At 36.8% G+C, this 23,225-nt stretch overlaps 1 protein-coding gene across 1 annotated transcript in view; it reads left to right on the top strand.

The window, feature by feature from the left end:
- The window catches only part of PDSS2 (decaprenyl diphosphate synthase subunit 2), a 258,188-nt gene that overhangs the window by 153,049 nt on the left and 81,914 nt on the right, over positions 1 to 23,225 (top strand). The window contains exons 3-4 of the mRNA XM_007447249.1: positions 146 to 344; positions 22,544 to 22,618. Of these exons, the coding sequence (XP_007447311.1) occupies positions 146 to 344; positions 22,544 to 22,618 (274 nt within the window). The remainder of the gene's footprint in view (positions 1 to 145; positions 345 to 22,543; positions 22,619 to 23,225) is intronic.

Genomic DNA, 23,225 nt, shown 5'->3' with positions numbered 1-23,225 from the left:
AATAGAAAAAAACTTCATGAAAAAGGAATAATCTAAAAAAAGAGACACTAATCTATAAAATATTTTGTTGTTGAAAACTGAAGTCTGACATTAGTGATAAATTGGTATTCTTTATACTCAGACAAGTCCTACCTTTATGTTTTAGTCAAAGAAGTTTGGCAGAGATCACAGAACTTATCCATACTGCTCTCCTTGTACATCGTGGGATAGTAAATTTAGATGAATTGCAATCTTCTGATGGGCCACTGAAAGACATGCAGTTTGGAAATAAAATAGCTATCCTGAGTGGAGACTTTCTTCTAGCAAATGCCTGCAATGGACTAGCTCTGCTACAGAACACCAAGGTAAAACTGGGCAGGGTTTGCTTGTATCTGGATGGTCTTTGGTTGACTGCAGGAGCCACAGAGGTCTGGACACCCTGCTGCCTCAACTCCCCACACATAGATGCTCAGTAAAATTGTGATGATGATAATGACAATGATGGCAGTGTCAACACCATTTAAAACTGGTAAATGCTAGGAAAGAGTTTTGAAATTAATTTATATTTTTTTCTGATTACAGATGGAACTATTTGTTAATTATAGGGTAGTGTTAAATATTCAATATAAAGAAGATATAAATAAATATTACCTATCATCTCACTATCCAGAAATAATCACTGTTGGTTAATATTTTCATGTATTTCCTTTCAGTCTTTTTTTGTTTGTTTATTCATACCTTTATATATGTGGATTTGGGGGTAACATAAGTGAGAACTTACATGTGCAAGATTTTTTGTAATCCTGCCTATTTTCTCTCATGGCATATATGATGTGGGCATTTTCCCATGTCATTAACTTTTTTCATAAATTTTCTAATGGTTGCACAATATTCAATTATTTAGATGTAATATTGTTTATTTAAGAAGTCCCTTGGGCTTCCCTGGTGGCGCAGTGGTTGAGAGTCCGCCTGCCGATACAGGGGACACGGGTTCGTGCCCTGGTCTGGGAAGATCCCGCATGCCGCGGAGCAGCTGGGCCCGTAAGCCATGGCCGCTGAGCCTGCACGTCTGGAGCCTGTGCTCCGCAACGGGAGAGGCCACAACAGTGAGAGGCCCGCGTACCGCAAAAAAAAAAAAAAGAAGTTCCTTATTTTTGGACCTTTAGGTTGCTTCTGATTTTTTACTATCATAAATAGATTTGCAGTAAACATCTTTACACATCAGTTTTTTCTCATTCCAGATTATTTCTTTAAGATAAATTCCTAGAAGGATTCAAAGGGTTTAGACATCTTTAGTATTCTTGATATATATTGCCAAGCTGCTTTCTAGAAAGATTGTAGAGGTAGTCCTTATTTATCAGTTAAGATATGGTATGACTATAAAATAACAGTGACCAAAACAAGGTAAGAATTTATTTTTCTCATTTTTTACATATTTTTACTATCTGGGAGTAGGCAGTCCAAGGTTGATATGGTGATTCTAAAGTCAGGAACCTAGGCTCCTTCTATCTTACTGCTCTGCCATTCTTATCTTACCACTTTGTGGACCAAGATAGTTGCCATCATGTCTTCACTCCAGTCAATAGGAAGGAAGAAGGAGGAAGGGCAAAGAAGGGCAGATCTCCTCCGTTGAAGATCAAGTAAATGTACATCCTGGATACCAAGGACAGTCTCAGTGTAAGTCTGCTGTCCCAGAATCCCATCTGACTTAGCATTTGTCCTGGATTTTTTGTTTTTAACAGAGATGGTTACTAATAATTACATTAGAATAAGCCAGCATGGGTTTGATAGAGCTCCGCTTTCTACTCCCAGCCTCTGCCTCAATCTTTGTCTAACATAAGCCAATAATATGTGAGATCCATGTACAGTAGGGGGAGTTCTCATGTTAAGTTATTATTAAATCTGAAAGACAACCAGCAATAACGCCTCTCTTTTCCCAGTGCTTTCAGACACCTCCCAATCAAGGACAGAATGCAGGGCAATTGTTAATATAACAAAGTACACTGAATGTCTAGAGACAGTTAACTCCTTTCTGTCTCGGGTGGTAGAAGTATTTGACACTTCTGCCCCAGCTGGCCATTTGGTGTATCACCCAATTGTATGGCCCAAGTCTGGCCTTCAGGAGTCATAAAACCACCAGGTACCAGTCCAAAAGCTCAGTGGGAAATATAGTAAGTTAGAGGTCCATTGTCTATGAAATAGACATGTGGGAAATCGAGGCTGATCAGTTCTGTGTAGACTGAGTGTGGTGACCTAGATGGGTGGGATGGGGGTGGGGGTGGGAGAGAGGTCCAAGAGGGAGGGGATACAGGTATACATATAGCTAATTCACTTCATCGTACAGCAGAAACTAATACAACATTGTAAAGCAATTATACTCCAATTAAAAAAAAAAAAGGAATAAACTGAGCATACTTGCTTGTATGTTGTAAACCAGTACTATTTTGTTATTTGGCAGTACATTGTTTTGTTTTTATTATTTATTTGTTTTTTTGTTTATTTATTTTGGCTGTACCGGATCTTAGTTGCGGCATGTGGGCTTTTTAGTTGCAGCCTGCAGACCCTTAGTTGTGGCATGCATGTGGGATCTAGTTCCCCTACCAGGGATCGAACCTGGGCCACCTGCACTGGAAGCGCGGAGTCTTACCCCACTGGACCACCAGGGAAGTCCCTGGCAGTACTTTGTTTTTGCGATAAACCTTTTGGCAACAGCTCAAAAAAATAAAAGTATATATTTTATGTTTAAAAAGTGCTGGATTTTTGTTTCTGAAAAAAGTTAATAAGGAATGTGTAACTTGCATAAAATGTTTATTGACGTTTACTGTCCACTACAGAGATCGTAGTGGTATCACTGACCTCATGAAAACAAGAAGAGTCGAATCTGCTGAAAAAGTGTCCGGATCTAGTTCCAAAATTAGTAGTTACTTTAGGGAGGCTTAAATGGTTTAAGCCATGTAGCTGAAGAAAGTATACATACAACTCTGTAAAGCCTAACTTTTGTTTAGATAAATAACTATTCTTCTAAATTGATTTCACTCATTTTTGAATACAAGCCATAGCTTTATGTTTGTTGTCTCCAATGATGGAAGAACTTTGCAAACAGTTAAATAATTCCAGTTTCAGTTGAATGTTATCAGGTACTTCAAGTAATTAAATCATTTTGGTTAATTCTAAAAATGTTTCCTTTTTCCACCCATTCGTGGAATCAAGGTAAAGCTTTTGGAAGTATATCTATCAAAGGTAAAGACATTTTGAGTGAGATTGGAAATTCAGTTTAAAAGTTGAATATGAGGGACTTCCCTGGTGGTCCAGTGGTTAAGACTTCGCCTTCCAATGAAGGGGGTGTGGGTTCAATCCCTGGTCAGGGAGCTAAGATGTCACATGCCTCACGGCCAAAAAACCAAAACGTAAAACAGAAGCAATATTGTAATAAATTCAAAAAAGACTTTAAAAAAAAAGTTGAACATGAAAGATAAAATTGTTAGTTTACAATATTAATACAAGTACAAATTTAGGTGAGACACATACAGTGTTGTGATAAAAATGACCGTCTTACTATCTTGAGAAATCTATGGAGGACTTGGAACTGGTTGAGGCACACCCATAATTCATAATTGCATCGAAACAAACATCAACATTCTACTAATTGAAATAGAAGCTATTGTTACAAAAATTTACAAATATCTTTATAGTGAGAGTCTCTGGACTACAAGATTTGGGGGATATAGCTGATGTTGAGTATAAAATATATAGTTCAGCACCACGATATGTGCCTTCTCTCTTTGTTGCCTGTCATCAATCAGATTTTAGAAATCTTTATACCCAACAATGGTATTGAACTTTGTTATAAATGGCTCATCAAAGTTTTGGTGATCAAAATCAAGTGGAAATCTGAAATCAAGTGTTCAACAACTGAAACACCCAATGAAGCTTTTATAGAACTGCAATTAATGAAAACAAAATTTCCATTTGAATTGTTCCCTACAGAAGGAAAGAAGGAATTGAACAACATAAATGGTAAGAACTCAAATGCTCTACAAGATTAAAATTTGCACTTCTGTACTTCAAGATTAAAATTTGCACTTCTGTACTTCTGAATATTTCATCTTGCAGGAAGAATCTTTTGGTGGTGCTCCTATTTTGAATAAATTATACACATACATGAATGAAATGAAATTGAGAAGGCCTAGACTTTGCAGCATCTAATTTTGGCAAAACATTCAAAAGAATCATAGAGTCAATTTATTTGACAAGTTTTATCTTTCAAAAATATTTGTTGAAGGAAAGTACTCTGAAGGAAGCAAGAAGACAGTACCTTGAAAATATTTGGGGTGGAATAGTTACACTTTTCAATGTGGAAAAAAAAAAATTAGAATTGAGTGTCTCTTCCATTTAGAAAATTTGCTCTGAGCTTACCAAGTAACTCAGAACCTGTAGAAAGAGCATCTTTCTCAATTAAAAATATTATGGTCTACCAATAAGAATCAATTAAAATATCAATAATTTCAAATTAATTCATTATAAAATGCAACTGTGAAGAATATTGCTAGCAGTTTTATTTTTAAATGCCATATTTTTACAGACACATCCTTCAGAAAAATGCCAGTGACACAATATTAGAGACAGATATTGCTAAGAAACAAAGTATGTGAATATGTACCAAGAATAATTATTCTACTGACTATTTTTTAATATTCAGATTATCAATATAAAGAAGTTCTTTTTTTATTTTAATGTACATGGATATATGTTATTTTTATTTCTTTTGAAATTTTATTTTTGAAAATGGTTTTTGAATAGAACTAGTTAACAAGTCCCCCAGTATAATAAAATCAATTGTTAGTTAATAAATACCAGTTTCAAAAAGTACAAAATTTTAATTATTTTAGCACTCCCTTTTACTCTCGCATGGCCCAGTTCGGATGATAAATTGTATAATGTCACCACTTTAAAGACGTTTCTCAGAAGTTATTTGAAATCCTTCTGCTTACATCCTATTGGCTAGAATTTAATGATATGGTCACACGTAGCTGTCAGGGAGACTAAGAAATGTAAACTTGATTGTGAGGTTGCCATGTGCCCAACCAAAAATCCGGAAGATGCAGAGAATATATACTGGGAGACAAGTAGCATTCTGCCCTACCTTCCCATCCCACTTTTGGCTAGCACATATTTTCATAAGACAGACCTGCTGGTTTTAGGGAGAAAATAGTATGGTGCCTTTAATACATAGTTTATATTCATCTGAAAAGGAAGCTAAAGAAAGAAATGAATTGGCCGTATAAAATGGAATAATAGGGGCTTCCCTGGTGGCACAGTGGTTGAGAGTCTGCCTGCCGATGCAGGGGACACAGGTTTGTGCCCCCGTCTGGGAAGATACCACATGCCGCAGAGCGGCTGGGCCCATGAGCCATGGCCGCTGAGCCTGCGCGTCCGGAGCCTGTGCTCCGCAACAGGAGAGGCCACAACAGTGAGAGGCCCACGTACCGCAAAAAAAAATACAAAATAAAATACAAAATAAAATGGAATAATAAATAATCTCAGTTAACTTGGGAGCCACTCTCTGACTGCATTGTCCAACTTCCCTCTTCACCATACCTGCTGTGGTCTGTGTTGAACTTTGGGTCTTGGAGAAGGAGGAAGCCTCAGAAAGTACAGGTCTGGTATGGTTTCTGGGTGCCTTGAGCTGCAGATGACTAGCCACACACACTGGCCACTCATGGTTTAGACCCACATACCTGAGAGGAAGAGATGTTACGGACATACTAACTAGGTCCACGTTTCAGTAATTAGCCCTCAGCCTGGCCCCTACCATTAAAAAAGAAAAAAAAAAAAAAGCTTATTGCCTTCAGACAGATTTATATGTTTGCTCTGATCATCAGATCTAACTCACTTAAGCTATTCCGATGAAATGTTATATAAGGTTAAGATGATGGTACAAATATTAAGTACAAATATTATTAACATGCTGTAATGACACAAACAAGTATTCACTTGTGTTAACCACTTTATGGGAATAATATTTAATATGTTCCTTTTTCTTAGCTGGCTTGTATCATTCACACATTCTTTCTTTCAGTGTGGTTCAAGTTCAGAGAAACTGGAGGCTTTGTTCCCATCAAAATCAAATCAGATTCACAGCCGGTGAAATCCACTCCTGGTGTTTTGCATTCAGAAGCATCACTATAAATGTTCCAGAGTCTAAGACCTCCACCATCTGCTCCATTAGGCACTGGATTTCAGTAGCACTACTTGATTTACTCCCCCTACCCCGACAAAAAAGCTTAGAATATCCAAGCAACGGTTCAGCCTGAAGCTTCTCCTTGGAATAAGAATGATCAGGCGTTCCCTTCCCCTCCAGTGAGCCCTGTACCTTCACGGTCTGTGCACAGGTTTGCACCTTTAGATTTGCATTTTATCAACCTTTGTCTGGTGAGGAATTTTTTTCCTTTTTAAACCGTGGTATGTTTTTTTCTGACTTTGATAGTTGTGTGTTAAATTGAAGCCTTTATTCTACACAACCCCGTTCATCCAAAACATGGATCTTTTGCACATTGTTCTTCAAAGGGTCATTGAAGGCTCTACAGGGTCAATTTCAAAAGATGCTTCACTGGCTCACTTTTTGTGAAAGACCTTGACTACCATGTCCAGGGGTCCATAATTGATCTTCTACAAATCTAGGCTTTTTGTAGCCCTCTTTTAATCATAATAGATGATTTCCAAATCATGTGAACAGTATTTTAAACTGAGTAGATTGTAAGGGGTAACTAAAATGCTTTATCAAAGAATTTTCTTTGATAAAGCAAATCTCCCACATTCAGAGCCAGTTCCTTTCATTTAAATACATGGCAATATTCCCCTTAGAATGTTTTTTTTAAAGGAAAGTAAAGTTTTATCTCAGAAGAGGAATAATTTTATTAAATGAGTTCCCAGAAGCTTAAGTTAAGAACAATACTAACTACTAAAAGGGGGGTTTTGAAGGGGAAGAAGAGGTGGCGATAAATAAGCTCTCTACATATGGTTAATATCTTGGTAAAGTTAGATTCTATTTAATGATGTTTTAATTTTCTTTTATAAGAAAGAAAAATTGTCGAATAGAGGCCACAGAAATAAGGGAGCAGGTAGAACATAACACAGAATTGTTGTGTATAGTTTTCTGTTTCTTCACAGTAACTGTCTGCTTTTTCTTTGAGGGTGTATATTTGGTAATTAAAATTAGCATATTTGTAGCAACTTTAATTTTTTATGGCTTACTCATTCTGCCAATTTCCCATTTTCTTTTGCTACTGAATTCTTGTCTGAATTTCTATATTATGTGTATATCACTGTACTTCTGCTGGGACAGGCCATTAGATGAAGCATTCTGCAGTCATATGAAATTCAGAGCTGTTTTATAATTGCCAAGGGTAAAATTAGCAAAGTCAATTATTCTCCCTTTGGCTTTTCCCTGAAGATATTAGGGGTCTTCAAGGTAATTGCCTTAGGTAACACTTAGATTTTTAAATATCTCTAAGTATAGAAATTGGTATATTAATCCTCTGATAATTGTCTTCTTACTGTTATAGCTGTAGTCACGTACGTGTGAATTAACAAGATTTTGAATTCAGTAGTGAGTTTAAAAATTAATGCTTGAGTTATAATTCATTTTCAATTATGGGACCTAAGGGCAACTTTTTATTTTAGTACGTCACTGCATAAAGACCCTGAACTAAGAGACCTCAGATGCCTCTTTTTAAGTTGTAAATTCCCTGACTCCATTGAAATAAATTGCTCTATGTTGTGTTCATGTAGAACATCACTGAATGCTGAAATGATGGGGTCATGCCAGAATCTAAAATTTTAGTGTTTGAGCATCAAGCTATCAATGAGACACACTGAATAACTGGGGAAAAATCATAACATGGAAAAGCACTATAATTTAGAAATCTGGCTGACCATTACAGCTTTTCCCTCGTCTCTGTGTTTACTTGTAGACTGGATTTGTATTTTAAGATTAAGCCACAGTGTAAAGACTGTGCATATTATTATTTGTCATCTTTTTTTAAAAAAAACCATAGTGTTTTATATGTACAGTGATGACCCTAGTATCTAAAGAATTTAATTCACCATGTTATTTTTTTTAATCTTTGTAGTGATTTTCATTTAATGGACCTATGATTATACATCTGTGAGTTAGTTAGTTCTGGGGTCTTGTCTAAACATCCCAGAACATTGTCATGATGTCACTCCTGGGAGCCATTCTATTAAGCATTAGTGATTTATATTTCTAAATAACCATTGGCACAGATGTAGTCCTTGCATAACTGATGTATTCTCTTATGTTAACTTTGTTTTCCAAAAGGCATAAATATGTTGTTTACAAGGAATAATTTTGTTTGTATAAATATGCTCAATTTATGCATATAAATCTCCTTTTATACCACCTATATATTTTAATAAAGCAGCTGCCTTTGGTTATTTGATGTTTCTCTTATCTGTTATATTAAGTTTACTTTCAAGTTCATGTTGAAAAGTGAAACCTAAAAACATACTATGTCACATGAAATTTGTTTTTCTCTGTCATATTCATTTAAAATAGACATTATTGTGACCTTGTGTGTTTACAGTCTTGTCATAAGTATTTTACCTGTGGAAATTAGTGAATTAACTGCTTTCATCCTCTTTAGTTTGACACCCAGGATTAATGTTCTTTTCTTCATATGACCCAGTCAAGGGTAGATTTTCATGACTAGAGTAAATATGTGCAGAACGTAAGTGTGGTGTCATATATTGTAACGATAAAGGAAACTATCTCCATATCAGAGAAGTCAAAATGCTATTATAAAATTACAATTTCAAACTCCCCAAAATAATTTTTCCAGCTTTTTTCTTATCACATGCTAACATAGCCACATATTAAACAGACACTGTATTTATATTCTGAGTCTGCTTCCTTGTATTTAAAGTGAAAGTGATAAATGTTTGAGATGTGTACTAGAAATAAGAAGACAGGGACTTCCCTGGTGGCGCAGTGGTTAAGGGTATGCCTGCCAGTGCAGGGGACTGTTTACTTGTAGACTGGATTTGTATTTTAAGATTAAGCCACAGTGTAAAGACTGTGCATATTATTATTCGTCATCTTTTTTTAAAAAAAACCATAGTGTTTTATATGTACAGTGATGACCCTAGTATCTAAAGAATTTAATTCACCATGTTATTTTTTTTAATCTTTGTAGTGATTTTCATTTAATGGACCTATGATTATACATCTGTGAGTTAGTTAGTTCTGGGGTCTTGTCTAAACATCCCAGAACATTGTCATGATGTCACTCCTGGGAGCCATTCTATTAAGCATTAGTGATTTATATTTCTAAATAACCATTGGCACAGATGTAGTCCTTGCATAACTGATGTATTCTCTTATGTTAACTTTGTTTTCCAAAAGGCATAAATATGTTGTTTACAAGGAATAATTTTGTTTGTATAAATATGCTCAATTTATGCATATAAATCTCCTTTTATACCACCTATATATTTTAATAAAGCAGCTGCCTTTGGTTATTTGATGTTTCTCTTATCTGTTATATTAAGTTTACTTTCAAGTTCATGTTGAAAAGTGAAACCTAAAAACATACTATGTCACATGAAATTTGTTTTTCTCTGTCATATTCATTTAAAATAGACATTATTGTGACCTTGTGTGTTTACAGTCTTGTCATAAGTATTTTACCTGTGGAAATTAGTGAATTAACTGCTTTCATCCTCTTTAGTTTGACACCCAGGATTAATGTTCTTTTCTTCATATGACCCAGTCAAGGGTAGATTTTCATGACTAGAGTAAATATGTGCAGAACGTAAGTGTGGTGTCATATATTGTAACGATAAAGGAAACTATCTCCATATCAGAGAAGTCAAAATGCTATTATAAAATTACAATTTCAAACTCCCCAAAATAATTTTTCCAGCTTTTTTCTTATCACATGCTAACATAGCCACATATTAAACAGACACTGTATTTATATTCTGAGTCTGCTTCCTTGTATTTAAAGTGAAAGTGATAAATGTTTGAGATGTGTACTAGAAATAAGAAGACAGGGACTTCCCTGGTGGCGCAGTGGTTAAGGGTATGCCTGCCAGTGCAGGGGACTCGGGTTCAAGCCCTGGTCCGGGAAGATCCCACATGCCGCAGAGCAACTAAGCCTGTGTGCCACAACTACTGAGCCTGCACTCTAGAGCCTGCGAGCCACAACTACTGAGCCTGCGTGCCGCCACTACTGAAGCCCATGCACCTAGAGCCCATGCCCTGCAACAAGGGAAGCCACTGCAATGAGAAGCCTGCACACCGCAATGAAGAGCAGCCCCCGCTCTCTGCAGCTAGAGAAAGCCCACATGCAGCAACGGAGACCCAATGCAGCCTTAAATCAATAAATCAATAAATTTTTTAAAAATGCAAAATATTATGTTCTTTTAAAATGTATTATCTCATTAAAACCTTGAACTTTACCCTTGTGGTGCCATAAAACAATGGAATGAAGTATCTTTTTGTCATAGGAAGGTCAAATGCCATCATGCAAAATGGACACTTCTCTGAGTGTCTGTGTCGAACCAGAAACCTGAAGACAAGAAAAAAAGAGCAAGAGAAGCATCTCTTGCATATGCCTGGCATTTAAAAAAAACCCATTTTTTAAAAAGTCTGTGTTCTGGGCTTCCCTGGTGGCGCAGTGGTTGAGAGTCCGCCTGCCGATGCAGGGGACACGGGTTCGTGCCCCAGTCCAGGAAGATCCCACATGTCGTGGAGCGAGCGGCTGGGCCCGTGAGCCATGGCCGCTGAGCCTGTGCATCCGGAGCCTGTGCTCCGCAACGGGAGAGGCCACAGCAGTGAGAGGCCCGCGTACCACAAAAAAAAAAAAAAAAAAAAAAAAAAGTCTGTGTTCTACAAAAATACACCCTCTGACATGGGTACAGTTGAACCCCACAACGTGGTTGGCCATGAGAGGTAGAAACATACTGACAATGGCAGTCTCATTGTATACTTTGGAAACCTCAATTTTTGTAAATCCCTTTTCCCACCTTCTAGAAGTAAAATTAATTAAACCAGCTTTCTTCTTCCCTCCAATTTCACTGACATAATAAATTGCTATTTCTCCAAAGTCAGAGAGAGAAAAAAATGTATTTTCCAGCTTGAGTTATTCAGTACTCTTCTTTTGCCTTTCTAATGAGTTTCCTCAAGGAATTTCCTGAGTTCAGAGTTTACAAAGTACTAGGCAGATGAACAGCTGATTACTTCCTCTTCGTCCTCAGCCGCCTAACCCCAGTCTCTTCTCCAACCATCATTTCTTCACCCAGTACACAGTGCCCCTTTGTCTCTTACTGTTCACAACTCAGTTCATTTCACCTTAGACAGTCTCCAAAATGTATACACATCCTCTTCAGATGTTTTCCTCCAGATTTTCTTTCTTCTTTTACCTGTTGTTTCAGAAAAATTGCCCCCCCAAAAAATTTTTTTTTTAAAGAAAAAGAAAAATTGCCATCCACCATTTTGCCTTCTCTTTGCTTTTTTCAAGAGGAAAAATAAACCAAGAAACTTGGAGTTGAAGAACACAGAGTAAAGCTTGGTATACTCTTGTGTTAAGAAAAAGGAAAATTATAATTAGAAATGAAATAGGCATAGGAAAGAACCAGTGTCTCTACCCTTATTCTCTTATTAAACTAAATTTCCCTGTAACCATCAACACTTAAAGATCATTTTTAAAATGTTTCCTGTTTAGTTTTGTTTTCCAATTTTGTTTAGTTGCAAGTATTATAAGATTGTGGTTTTCAATCCTATTTTTAATTAGAAGTATATGGTATTTCTAATGTTATGGGCTAACTAAGCTTTTGTGGGCTTCCCTGGGAACCTAGCCATCATTTATAGCCTTTTATTTTAGGAAAATGTAGTATAAGCTCCAAAAAATTTACTTATAGATGAAATTCCAAAATGCAGTGCATTTGTAATCTGGTGCCTGCTATATTAAATTAAGACTGAATTTGAACACCATAAGCAAAAGAAAATTTAAGAGCATCCAAAAGGATCCATGTGACTACTTTTCATTACTTTTATTGATATAGCTTTGGTCTTAGCATTTCCATCATTTTCCTCCGAGTTGTAAATACTCAACGAAAAAATTCACTGTAAGCCAAAGTTGGCTTACAGGGCCTTAACCCAGGAGCGAATTTTATTTATTTAGCAATAGTGATTGGGGAAGAGCCCTTTTCTGGCAGCTAATGACCTACTGGAGGACTTGTGTGCCCAAGGCAAAGCTGAAGGCCATTAGCCCAGCAGGTCATTAGCTGACAAATGCCTGACCCTCAGGTCATTTCTGATATTGTAAACTGTGAAAACATTAAAGTGGGTTTGTTAGAAAGTATGGCTATGCCAAGGAACTTTGTTTTTAAGAATTTTGGAAAATGCATTAAGTTGTTTGTTGTTATTCATGTGGCTTGTCTTTGTTCTTTGTTCAGGTCAGTCAGATATCAGTAAACATCAAAACTATACTGTGTGTCTGTGTTCAATCTTTAGTTTTTAAAGGACAGTTTCCCTGTTTAGAATATCAGATTACTTCATTACTAAGCAGCTACACTCTTGTGGATCACTTATGTTTTCATCTTATGTTGAGCTTTGTAGCACTTACCTATTTTATATTCCTCAGTGATGACATATAAAGCTACAAAGAGGCACGGAAATAGCCCTGAAGTAGAAGTCTGTAGACCTAGTTCCTATCCCTACCTTTTTTTTTTTTAATTCGCCATTTAACATTGGACAGCTCATTTTCTCTCTTAGAATTCCAGTTGAGATCTTTTTCTCCAGATTGTTTATCCAATGTGTTAATACTCCATTTTCGAAGTGAAATTAGAAACTTCATAATGTAGAATATTTAATAGTTATTAAAATTACTACCAAACATTAAAAAAAAACACTTTATATTTTTGAGTATTTACTATGTAGCAGGCACTGTTGTGTTTTTTGCGTATTAGCCCATTTAATCTCTCCTGAGACAGAGGAAAGGGTTAAATAATTTCCTCGTGGTAATAAATGGTAGAGCTGCTGCCTGAATCCAGGCAGTCCGGCTCTGAAATCCTCGTGCTTAGTTAAAGTAGAAGACAAACCAACAAAGAACCATGATGCCTTTTTTGCCAGCAATTTTGCAGTTACAGATACTGGAATTTATAATATCTTAAACAACTAGTGGTTTTTAAATATTGGAATAAACAATACAAACATCAATAGGGCTTTATAAAACATTTTAGAGAAATAACTACTAAGCAAAGGCAACTTGTTTTCTCATCTATAAAATAAAGGCAGCATCATTTCCATCCCCTACCTCCTTGCCAGTGCCAATAGTCTACAATTCTGAGTATTGTAGGAAAGACTGTAAAGGTACAATATAGAAACAGATTCTGACAAGGGCATTAAATATGAAGAGAAACAAAGAAATCAAGAAAAATTGTTAATAAAAATCAAAGGTGAGGGCTTCCCTGGGGGGAATTGGTTGAGAGTCCGCCTGCCGATGCAGGGGACACGGGTTCGTGCCCCGGTCCGGGAAGATCCCACATGCCGCGGAGCGGCTGGGCCCGTGAGCCATGGCCGCTGAGCCTGCGCGTCTGGAGCCTGTGCTCCGCAGCAGGAGAGGCCACAGCAGTGAGAGGCCCGCGTACCGCAGGAAAAAAAAAAAATCAAAGGTGTAATAGAGAAACCAAAATGTTTTATAAATGTCAGAGATCTTAAGATTGACATGCATATTTCAGCAATCTAAAGTAATATCCGCCCCATAGCTGATTCAGTTTGTTATAAAGCAGAAACTAACACACCACTGTAAAGCAATTACACTCCAGTAAAGATGTTTAAAAATAAATAAAGTAATACCCCAAATTAGTGAACTCATCTTTATGGCAGATTTGTGATGAGAAACTTAGGCTTTATTTTTTCAAGTACTTTAAGCCATAAGGTGATATGCAGATGTAAATTTCTGAAAAGAGTGTTTGGACAAAGTGGTAACTGTGCAAATTTATTTTGAAATAGTTAAGATTTATACAATGAATTCAAATATTACAAGAATACTGGTAATTCAACGAAAGTTTTTGTGTGCATGTGCTAAGCATTAGAGATAACAGTTTAAAAGTCAATTGTATATCTTTATAGATTTGAGAATTTCGAACCCAAGGGTATCCATTATTTGATTCAAGGGACAGTGCAGCTAGTCTCAAGTTTCTACTACCTAATTTTTTTAAAGAAGAGGAAAATGGATTATCTGATTTTCTAGAATGCAGTATTAGTAGGGCCAGTTATTTTTAGAATTTCATTGAATCACAGATTTTGAAGAGCTGTGAAGGTATTTGGAAGAAATACAATTTAGACAAGATGCATGGATTTTAATGCATATGAGTCATGCTTTTATTTCTGTGACTGCCTTTGAAGTGCCGACCTTGGGATGTCTCTAAATTACAAACACCTGCTTTTCAGTGTGGCAGTTTGAAGAGGAACTGATTGTGCTGAAAGGTGAACTGTGTTACCCAAAGGACACGGTATCCCTGGAATTTGCAAGATATATGTGTGAATTCCAGAAAAATCCTGAAATTTTTAACTCTTTGGCCAATGTGGTCTAAACCAATTTGTTTTCATGAATCTAATAAGATTGAAGCTAATAGTCAACATCAGTTAATGTAAACCAACAAGATTGATACGCACTCTAACCGAATATATCCCATAGTACCCAAGAATGATTCTGTTTTATCCTGCCTCTGTTTACACTCAGTTAATTTACATGTTTTTGTTATAAAGTGATAAAGAAGTTAACACCTTTACAAATATATTTCAGAATAACAGTGTTTAAACTGCATGTCGAAAATTTGAGGACTTTGTTTGCAATTCAGATGGCTAACCAAAGTATGAGCTATACATGACGTATATCAGCATGATGTAAGATAATTGTTCAAACCACAGATCACATCCTGTTTATTGGTGGGTGGTGAAATCGTTTTAGTAAATCACTGTCAACACTTTTTTTTAATGAAATGCAAAAGAAAATAAGAATAATGAAACTTTTGTTTTATAGAACTGTGTCATGATGTAAAATATAGTTCTTAATCTGGGTTACAATTTTAAAATTTTGAAAGCTGGTACTACTAGGCAGTGTTCTAGCCAGCAGCATCCTTTCAGTTGCATGAAATACTGTACTATGATTCTGGTGTTCTGAAGATTCACATTGTAGACGTCTCAAAAGTGGGATTAACTTTTCAGTAAAATCATACTTGGAAAACCTTAGTTAACATCACTGAGAGGGCCCTCAAATGAAGAAGCAGTGAAAGCAAAATGTAGGTTATCGGCTACATGGGGAATAGAGATTATTGAAATGGCAGACGTGATTCTCTTCAGAGAAAGTCCAGTCAAAACATGGTGTAACAGTACCCTTAAGTAAGGAGCATATTAACGTGGACCATCCTGAGTCCAACAGACTTCATGTGCAGGAATTCTCATGTTGGAGAAGGTGGAAAATAAAGCAGCTGACTGCTGTATGATAATGACAGACAGAATTGCTTTGTTTCATGACTAAGCATGCAATCCTCAGCAACTATTTACAGTTTTTGTAGCAATGCAAGGTACTTGACAGAACCATTTTTTAACCTACTGGAAAGCATCTCCTTTTTCTTTATTTCTTCTGAAAAGTTTCATCTTGATGTCAGCATTTTAAACTCTCTGCCACTTTTCAGGAACCTAATCATTGTTTAAATAAATAAATTATATTTTTCATTGTTAAGTGACAAATAAGGCCAAGAATCATGCACCTTCATTCAAAAAGTGAACAACTTTTTTGGATTACTTTTGTATTGCTAGTAAAAGAAATCCACATTTTTGGCAAATTGACCATTCCTTACAATTGTTATGAATAAAAAATGTGTGCAGCTGCACATTTAGGTGTTTCTGATCATGGGGCATACTGTTGATAAAGCACAGATAACCTCTTACCTAGATATGCAGACTGAGGCCCAAAGAAGTGATGTGCTGGCCCAAGGTCATACAGCTCATCTGTGTATTAATCCTCTAGGTGATCAAAGACAAATAAATGGCCTTTATATGGCCATCACTAGTCTCATTAGTATGTACAGTGCCAGGTACATCAGCAATAGTAGGCTATCAGCAAATGTTTCTGAAATGAGTGCACCAGCCAATATAATGTTAAATTTCAACACTTCATACTCAAGCCATTTTCCTGAACTTGTGGACTATTTAAGTTTTATCAGCTGTGATTTTACTTTTCTGGAGTTCACTGAATTTTCCTGAGCCATTTTGACAAATGTTACCAGTAGTTAGTTTATAAACCAATGTATCAGCTGTTCTAAATTAAAAATTAAGATTACCAATTTGCTTAGTTTTTGCTGCACCTGTCCTACTGGTAGTGCCATTTCTCTCTCTGCTCTTCCCCCTTAGCCAGAAAGAAGTTCCCAGCTCACTAGAACAGATTGCCATCCCTCCCACAAGTAAGCATGGCCTTACACATTTGGCAGCATTGAAGAGGCTCCCTTCAAAAAGCCGAGTTAGAAGCGTCTTCCAGAACTCCTGTGAGTTAGTGGCATGTTTACTGCAACAGACCTTTCATCATTGTCGTCATTAAACCTGGTCCTTGTCTGGTAGGAAGGAGTGGAGAGAACCATTCTTTCACAGACTTCATCAATGGCTTATGAAAGCCACTCATTTATATTAATCAGCATGCAGATTAGGGCTCATCTGGGTTGTGTGTGCCCAGGTGGTGGGTGAGTAGATTCACCCCTTATTTGGCCACTGCTTCTGCTCCTCGTGTTCTTCAGAGGTTGCTTCTCCAACGAGGCTGCCAACCTGGAAGATCTGGCTGGGCACTGAGGACTCTACCTGGAACCAGATAGTTTGCTTAAACCCAGTTTGTAAATGATAAAGTGCTTTACAAATGTTAGATATTATTGGCCTCTATGGGAGAGCGCTACTCCTTTACCAGAGTCCTTCTCTACCTCACCTTGGTAATGTCGGTAAATCTTTCTTCTTTAAAAGCAACTCTCAAATACTTTGTGCTCCATTTGTATGAAGAGGAACGGAAGAGTGAAGCTAACCACTCTGGTTACCATTAGCAGGCTATTCAGCATCCTTTATCTATAAAAGTATTTTTCTGTAAAATATTTTCACTGACAATATAGTTTTTGTGACTTAAAAAAAAAATCTTGACAGTATCCCTTCAAATGCCAAAGCACTTTGAAAAGAACATATTAACACTAAATCTGTCTTTTCTTCCTCCCAAGATGTATATTAGAATTAATTTTCCCTCAAGGGTGTTTTACCTTTGCTACTGCTTCATGCGTTGCTATTTGTTCCTGGGGATTGGGAGAGGAGTGCAATAGATTTGTGTGTAATTAATGCCATCAGAACTGCAGATGCGTGCACACACATGACTGTTTCCTCTGCTAGCAGCTGTTAAGAGTACTAAAGACTGAGGGGCTGTAGGTTCATTTGTCTCCCAGATAGAGTGATGGATCACACGTTGTCCTTTCATTCCACGCTGTAGTAAAAAATGTCATTAAAGTAACCTTCCCAGTGCAAGTTTTTGAAAGACGATTATAAATCTGTAGTAGCCTCCACAGTTTTAGTATACCAAGCAAATTAAGTACATAGCAACCTTTTAAAAGTGAATTAAAATACAACTATACTACCTTATGACATCAACTCAGCTTATGCTGACTTGAGTTTCAGTTGGGCCACATTAGTTTATAATTAACATTTTTCTAAAGATTTAGTTGCATTTTACTTTAAATTTAGTATAGGCGCTCCTTTGCTCAAACCGAAGTGGTCTGGTTTACTAGTGAAACATGTACAACTCTGTTGAGTCTATTCCATCTGTCAAATGCTGACTGACGGTACTCCTGAATCACATTTATTGAGAAAGACACAAGTTTTCTGCACAGAATGCTTATCACCACTTACAGATCTTATTTTTGCTAATCAAGAGACTATTGATTGCTATATTCCATAAATCAATTTGTGGACACAGCTTAGCTTGAAGCCTTTCTGAGACTGAAACAGGGCATGCTTCTTCCCATCCCACCCCCTAGAAGTAGGTTTATTTTATCTGATTATGAAAGCAAGCTAATAAAAGGAGAGAAAATATAGTACATTATATACTAAGCAATTATACATTTAAGCAATTCAGAAAAGTTGAAGAAAAAATTTTAATTAAAAACATCTAGAATCTTACCACTTACAGATTATCATTATTATCAATATTTTGCTGTTTCAGACTTTTTTCTCAGCATATATGAACACATAGATTGACCTCATTTTTGTTTTAAAAATACCAATCATGTTGTTCTGTTTTGTAACCAGCTTTTCGTTTCCTTAAGAATATGTTATGGACATCTTTGTATAGCAGTAAGTGAGGATGTTTTTTGGCCATTTGGTCATTACCACCTTCTACTTCTCTCAATTTCTAATTTTTAAATTGAGAATTTTATTATAATTATAATATAATTATATAATATAAAATTAATATATATTATATATAATTATGTATAATAATATCTATTAATATATAATTATAATTTTATTATATAATAATTACAACACCTTTTGTAAGGGTATGCATCACTTTAGTTTTCCAGTTTAAAAAAAGTCACTGAATTGTAGTTACCCTTGCCAAAAGATAAAGAAGGAAGCAATTACATATTCCCTTGCAGTTGGTAAAATTTGTCCTGTAAATTAACCATTTAAGAAATTCATTCCAAAGGTCAGTTATATTGGATCTGTAATTGTGCTAAGGTTCAGACAGATCTGAATACTACCTATTCCTTATCTTTGATGCGAGGGTAGTGATTAAAATGGGAAAGATAACAGAGATTGTTTGCTTGAGAACAGCAATTTGATGTCCACTTCCTTTCCTATGCAACCTCCTCTGGTAGCCAAAAACGAGGTGGCACGAGAAACCAGCTCATAACACTGACATTGTGAATGGTTATGACTTATGGCTCACTGAAATCTAAGGTGTTACTTAGAAGATTGGAAGATAGTGTATGACATTGCTGTAGCGTTAAACACGACACAAGTCAAAGAAAAAAGCATATTTGCATTTGCATGTACAGGTAAGCAATTCGGCTATTCTCACAACCTCCAGGAATGCAGAAATGAAGAAACGTATCTCCTATTTGATTACTCTCTAGGCAGGTAAACTAAACTTTATAATAGTGTTGGTGGCAGTCATATAATCTGAAATAATGTTTCAGGATGCAACAAGTCAGTGTTACAGAGACCTCTGATTTTGGTTAAAATAGTCTTTTCATGTGTTCTGTTGTTGAATTAAAACCCACTTTTTCTAGTAGAAAGTGTTTGCTTGCCCCCCTGGGCTTGGAACAGAAGTCTTTGGTCTTTCTCTGGAGCACCAAAAAGTCTGGGACGGGGACTCTTATAGTCAGACAGTCTGGCAGTTGAGCTCTAGATTCTCTTCTGGCTGACGTTATCCTTGCTACCGTTTTAGGTTGCTTGAACAAATCATTCCTCAGTAATCTGAGGGAAGGGAGGAGCTCATTAAGCAAGTGCTTTCTTTTTTTTTTTTTTTAATTTATCTTTTGGCTACATTGGGTTTTTGTTGCTGTACGTGGACTTTTCTCTAGTTGCGGCAAGCAGGGGCTACTCTTCATTGCAGTGCGCGGGCCTCTCTCATTGCAGTGGCTTCTCTTATTGAGGAGCATGGGCTCTAGGTGCGCAGGCTTCATTAGTTGCAGCACACAAGCCCAGTAGTTGTGGCACGTGGGCCCTAGAGCACGCGGGCTTCAGTAGTTTTGGCGTGCGGGCTCAGTAGTTGTGGCTCACAGGCTCTAGAGCGCAGGCTCAATAGTTGTGGCACACGGGCTTAGTTGCTCCGTGGCATGTGGGATCTTCCTGGACCAGCGCTCAAACCCGTGTCCCCTGCATTGGCAGGTGGATTCTTAACCACTGAACCACCAGGGAAGTCCCAGTAGGTGCCTTCTTGTATTTAAGTATAGTAGTTATCTAAACAGGTGAATGCCTGTGGTAGTAAACCATGTAATGAAAAAAAAAGATGAGATCATTAAATGGTCTTGTTAACATATGTATGGGCTGTTAGCCCTGTGGTCTTCCTAGAAATATTTGCAATTTTAAAGGAGGATAATACTTAAACACATCTCTTTTTGGTGTAATTTTAAAAGTAAACACTTCAGGCAGTGGAAAGATATTTAAGTGTGTGCTGGATAAGTCACTTTTGCCTGGGACATATTCAACTCCCCTAGGCTAGACTGCTTTTTATACTCTTTTGCCTTCCTGGACTTGTTAACCTAAGGAAGTCCAAAGTTTTTTCCTTGATGGTTGCTGTTGGCAGTGGAGGTGTGTTCTGCTTAAGCAAGGATGGCCGTTTGGAAGTACAGGTCATTTATAAATTATAAACTTGTAAGTGCAGATCTACATATATTTGCTAATTGCATTAACAGAAAAAGAATTGCAGAATAACAAGGTTTTGTTGCTTCTTCCTAGTCTGGAATTTCAGGGAAATAAAGGAACACTGTTTATCCAAAACCAGATCCATTGTTAAAATTAGTGTCGGACTTTCTTTTTGTAAATCCCTCTTCACTTTACCAGTGCTGGTCTCAGACCTCAAACTGTTTCAAAACCATAACATTTCTTAGTGACTGATTGATCTGTATTTTGTGTCCAGCCATCAGAGGGATCTTGGGATGTTGCTTGTGTAAACTGTAATCCAATCTGATGCTGTGCATTCAGTTACAGTCTTTCATAGACCTATTGGCAATACTCTATCCTCCTGGATTTGGGAATAGAGCTTATCTGATACCTTCGGGGGGGAAAAATCCATTCATTTTTCTCTCTTTCCCCACTTAAATAACTCAACACATCTGGTAACACTGTAGGATCATTGTCCTCGCAGTTCCTCTGCAGCTCATATTGCTACAATATTTCTTAAGTATTTGGTTACCTAAAAGGCAATGCGATTAAAAAAAAAAAAAAAGACTTTGTATAGGTCTTACAAATTAACCCATCTGCAGAGCTAGAAAAAAATAATCCCTTTAATCAGCAAAATTTCCATATCGGCAGCCTTGTGTGTGTTGTGCAGGATGCATTTAAATATAAATTTGGAGATAAATGCTTACGTGTTAAAATTTTAAAGCATATCTTTCTAAAAATTCATGTCATTTGCGTCTAAGAAAATGTTTATTAAATCCAAGGTACCTGAGATTGAAGTATCTTGTTGTTTGGGTCTGTATCCTTTGGCTTAATAAATGTCTTCAATTACAAGAATGATAAAAGCTGAAACAAAATCCTTTAATTCAGTCAAAACTGAGCTAAATTTTAGGAAGCAGAGTGGAAATCTGATACAGGACTGCATAACATAGGAAGCTAAGTATATAAGATACTAAGACTTCTTAAGAAGCGGGTAGGGTTGCCTTGAGGAATTCTTGTTTGAAATGGCTGCACTGAACATTATAATAAATACCACTGTTTTATCCTCTTGAATTAAGATGGTTTATGCAAACAACTCTAAATTGTACAGTAGTTCCAAAGAGACCATTTACTATTTTCTGCTTGTTTTACATTCTGGAACAAGTTCAAAGCTTTTGATTTTGTTTGATTTTTTTTAATAGCCTGGGCCTTGAAAATAATACAGGTTTGATGATACAATTTCAATATTACAGTTCTGTAAAAATTTTCAGTGTTTATGGTACATTTGACCCAGGGGCCCGACACCAAATATATCCACAGTGCATTTTTAGTACAACAGAATGAACACATTAGAAAGGTTGCTTTTCTCTCTGTATTACGTATGAAAATTATCATTGTGATGCCTCCCAGAATGGGGATATTGAAAAAGTATCCACCTGATAGAAATAAACATTCAGCAAATAAATTGGGTTAAGATTTCATTAGTTATCTGAGGGACTTCCCTGGTAGCGCAGTGGTTAAGAATCCGCCTGCCAATGCAGGGCACACGAGTTTGATCCCTGGTCCGGGAAGATCTCACATGCCGTGGAGCAGCTAAGCCCATGTGCCACAACTACTGAGCCTGCACTCTAGAGCCCGCGTGCCACAACTATTGAAGCCCGCGCACCTAGCCCGTGCACCACAACAAGAGAAGCCACCACAATGAGAAGACCGCGCATCACAACGAAGAGTAGCCCCCGTTAGCCACAACTAGAGAAAGCCCACATGCAGCAATGGAGACCCAACACGGCCAAAAATAAATTAATTTAAAAAAAAATTTTCATTAGTTATCTGAAATTTAAGCTTATGTTCAATATGGCTATTACTGGATTTTCATGTATATTAAATGCTATGCTTACAAGATTTTTTTTTTTTTTTGCTTGAATTATGACCGGAAATATTGGATCACAGCTCTAATATCCAGGTGGGCAATGCCATTTGCCAGGATCTTTGCACATAACCCCTTTTTTTTTTTTTCTATCAAGCAGAATACTGCCTTGCTACTAAGCCTTGTGAAGCATTCTGAGGTAAAAATAGGGATACATTTTTTTAATTGTTTCTTTTGATTTTTTTCTTGTTTTTTAGGTTGTGGAACTTTTAGCAAGTGCTCTTATGGATTTGGTACAAGGAGTATACCATGAAAATTCTACTTCAGCAAAGGTAAAGATTTGGTAATCATTATACAATGTTAGGTTAAAAACCCTCGTGGCAAAAGTAGAATTGACAAGCAAAAATATCATTCTTGTTTTGTGTTTAAATTGTTCGTGACATTTTTTTAGATTAGTGTTTTGGCTACAAATTCATGGTCATATGCTTTGCACATAGCAGATTTAGCCAATTAAAACAACCTCTTATCCTCTGGCTGGATTTAAAGTCTGTTCAATCTGCAGCAGCCCAGAAGACACCAGGATGCTTCTGGCTGGCAGGTAGCACTGTCAAAAAGGCAGGCAGGCTGGAGAAGCAGCTCACGCTGAGGTGGCTGGACCCAGCCTTTCCTCAGAAGAAGGGGCTTTCCATGTCCCAAAAGAGTGGGCATGGTCCCAAGAAGGTGACTGTTGGGGGCATGAGGGAGGAATGTCTTTTATATCCAAGATCCAGAATTTATTGCATTATTAAATTCTCTGTGATGAGACGTAAGATGATTGCACAGTTGGATTATTTTGATTAATTTTATAGATCTAGAATTAAGGTTTTTTGACTCATTTAGCAGGACATCTCAAAAAGGGTTACATTTTATTTCCTTAAGATGCAGTTATTTCATTTCAGC

This window comes from Lipotes vexillifer, unplaced genomic scaffold (assembly GCF_000442215.2).
Source record: "Lipotes vexillifer unplaced genomic scaffold, Lipotes_vexillifer_v1.1 scaffold515, whole genome shotgun sequence".
NCBI lineage: Eukaryota > Metazoa > Chordata > Mammalia > Artiodactyla > Lipotidae > Lipotes > Lipotes vexillifer.
Note: the sequence above shows the minus strand (reverse complement) of the source record. Positions and strands in the feature narration are given on the sequence as shown.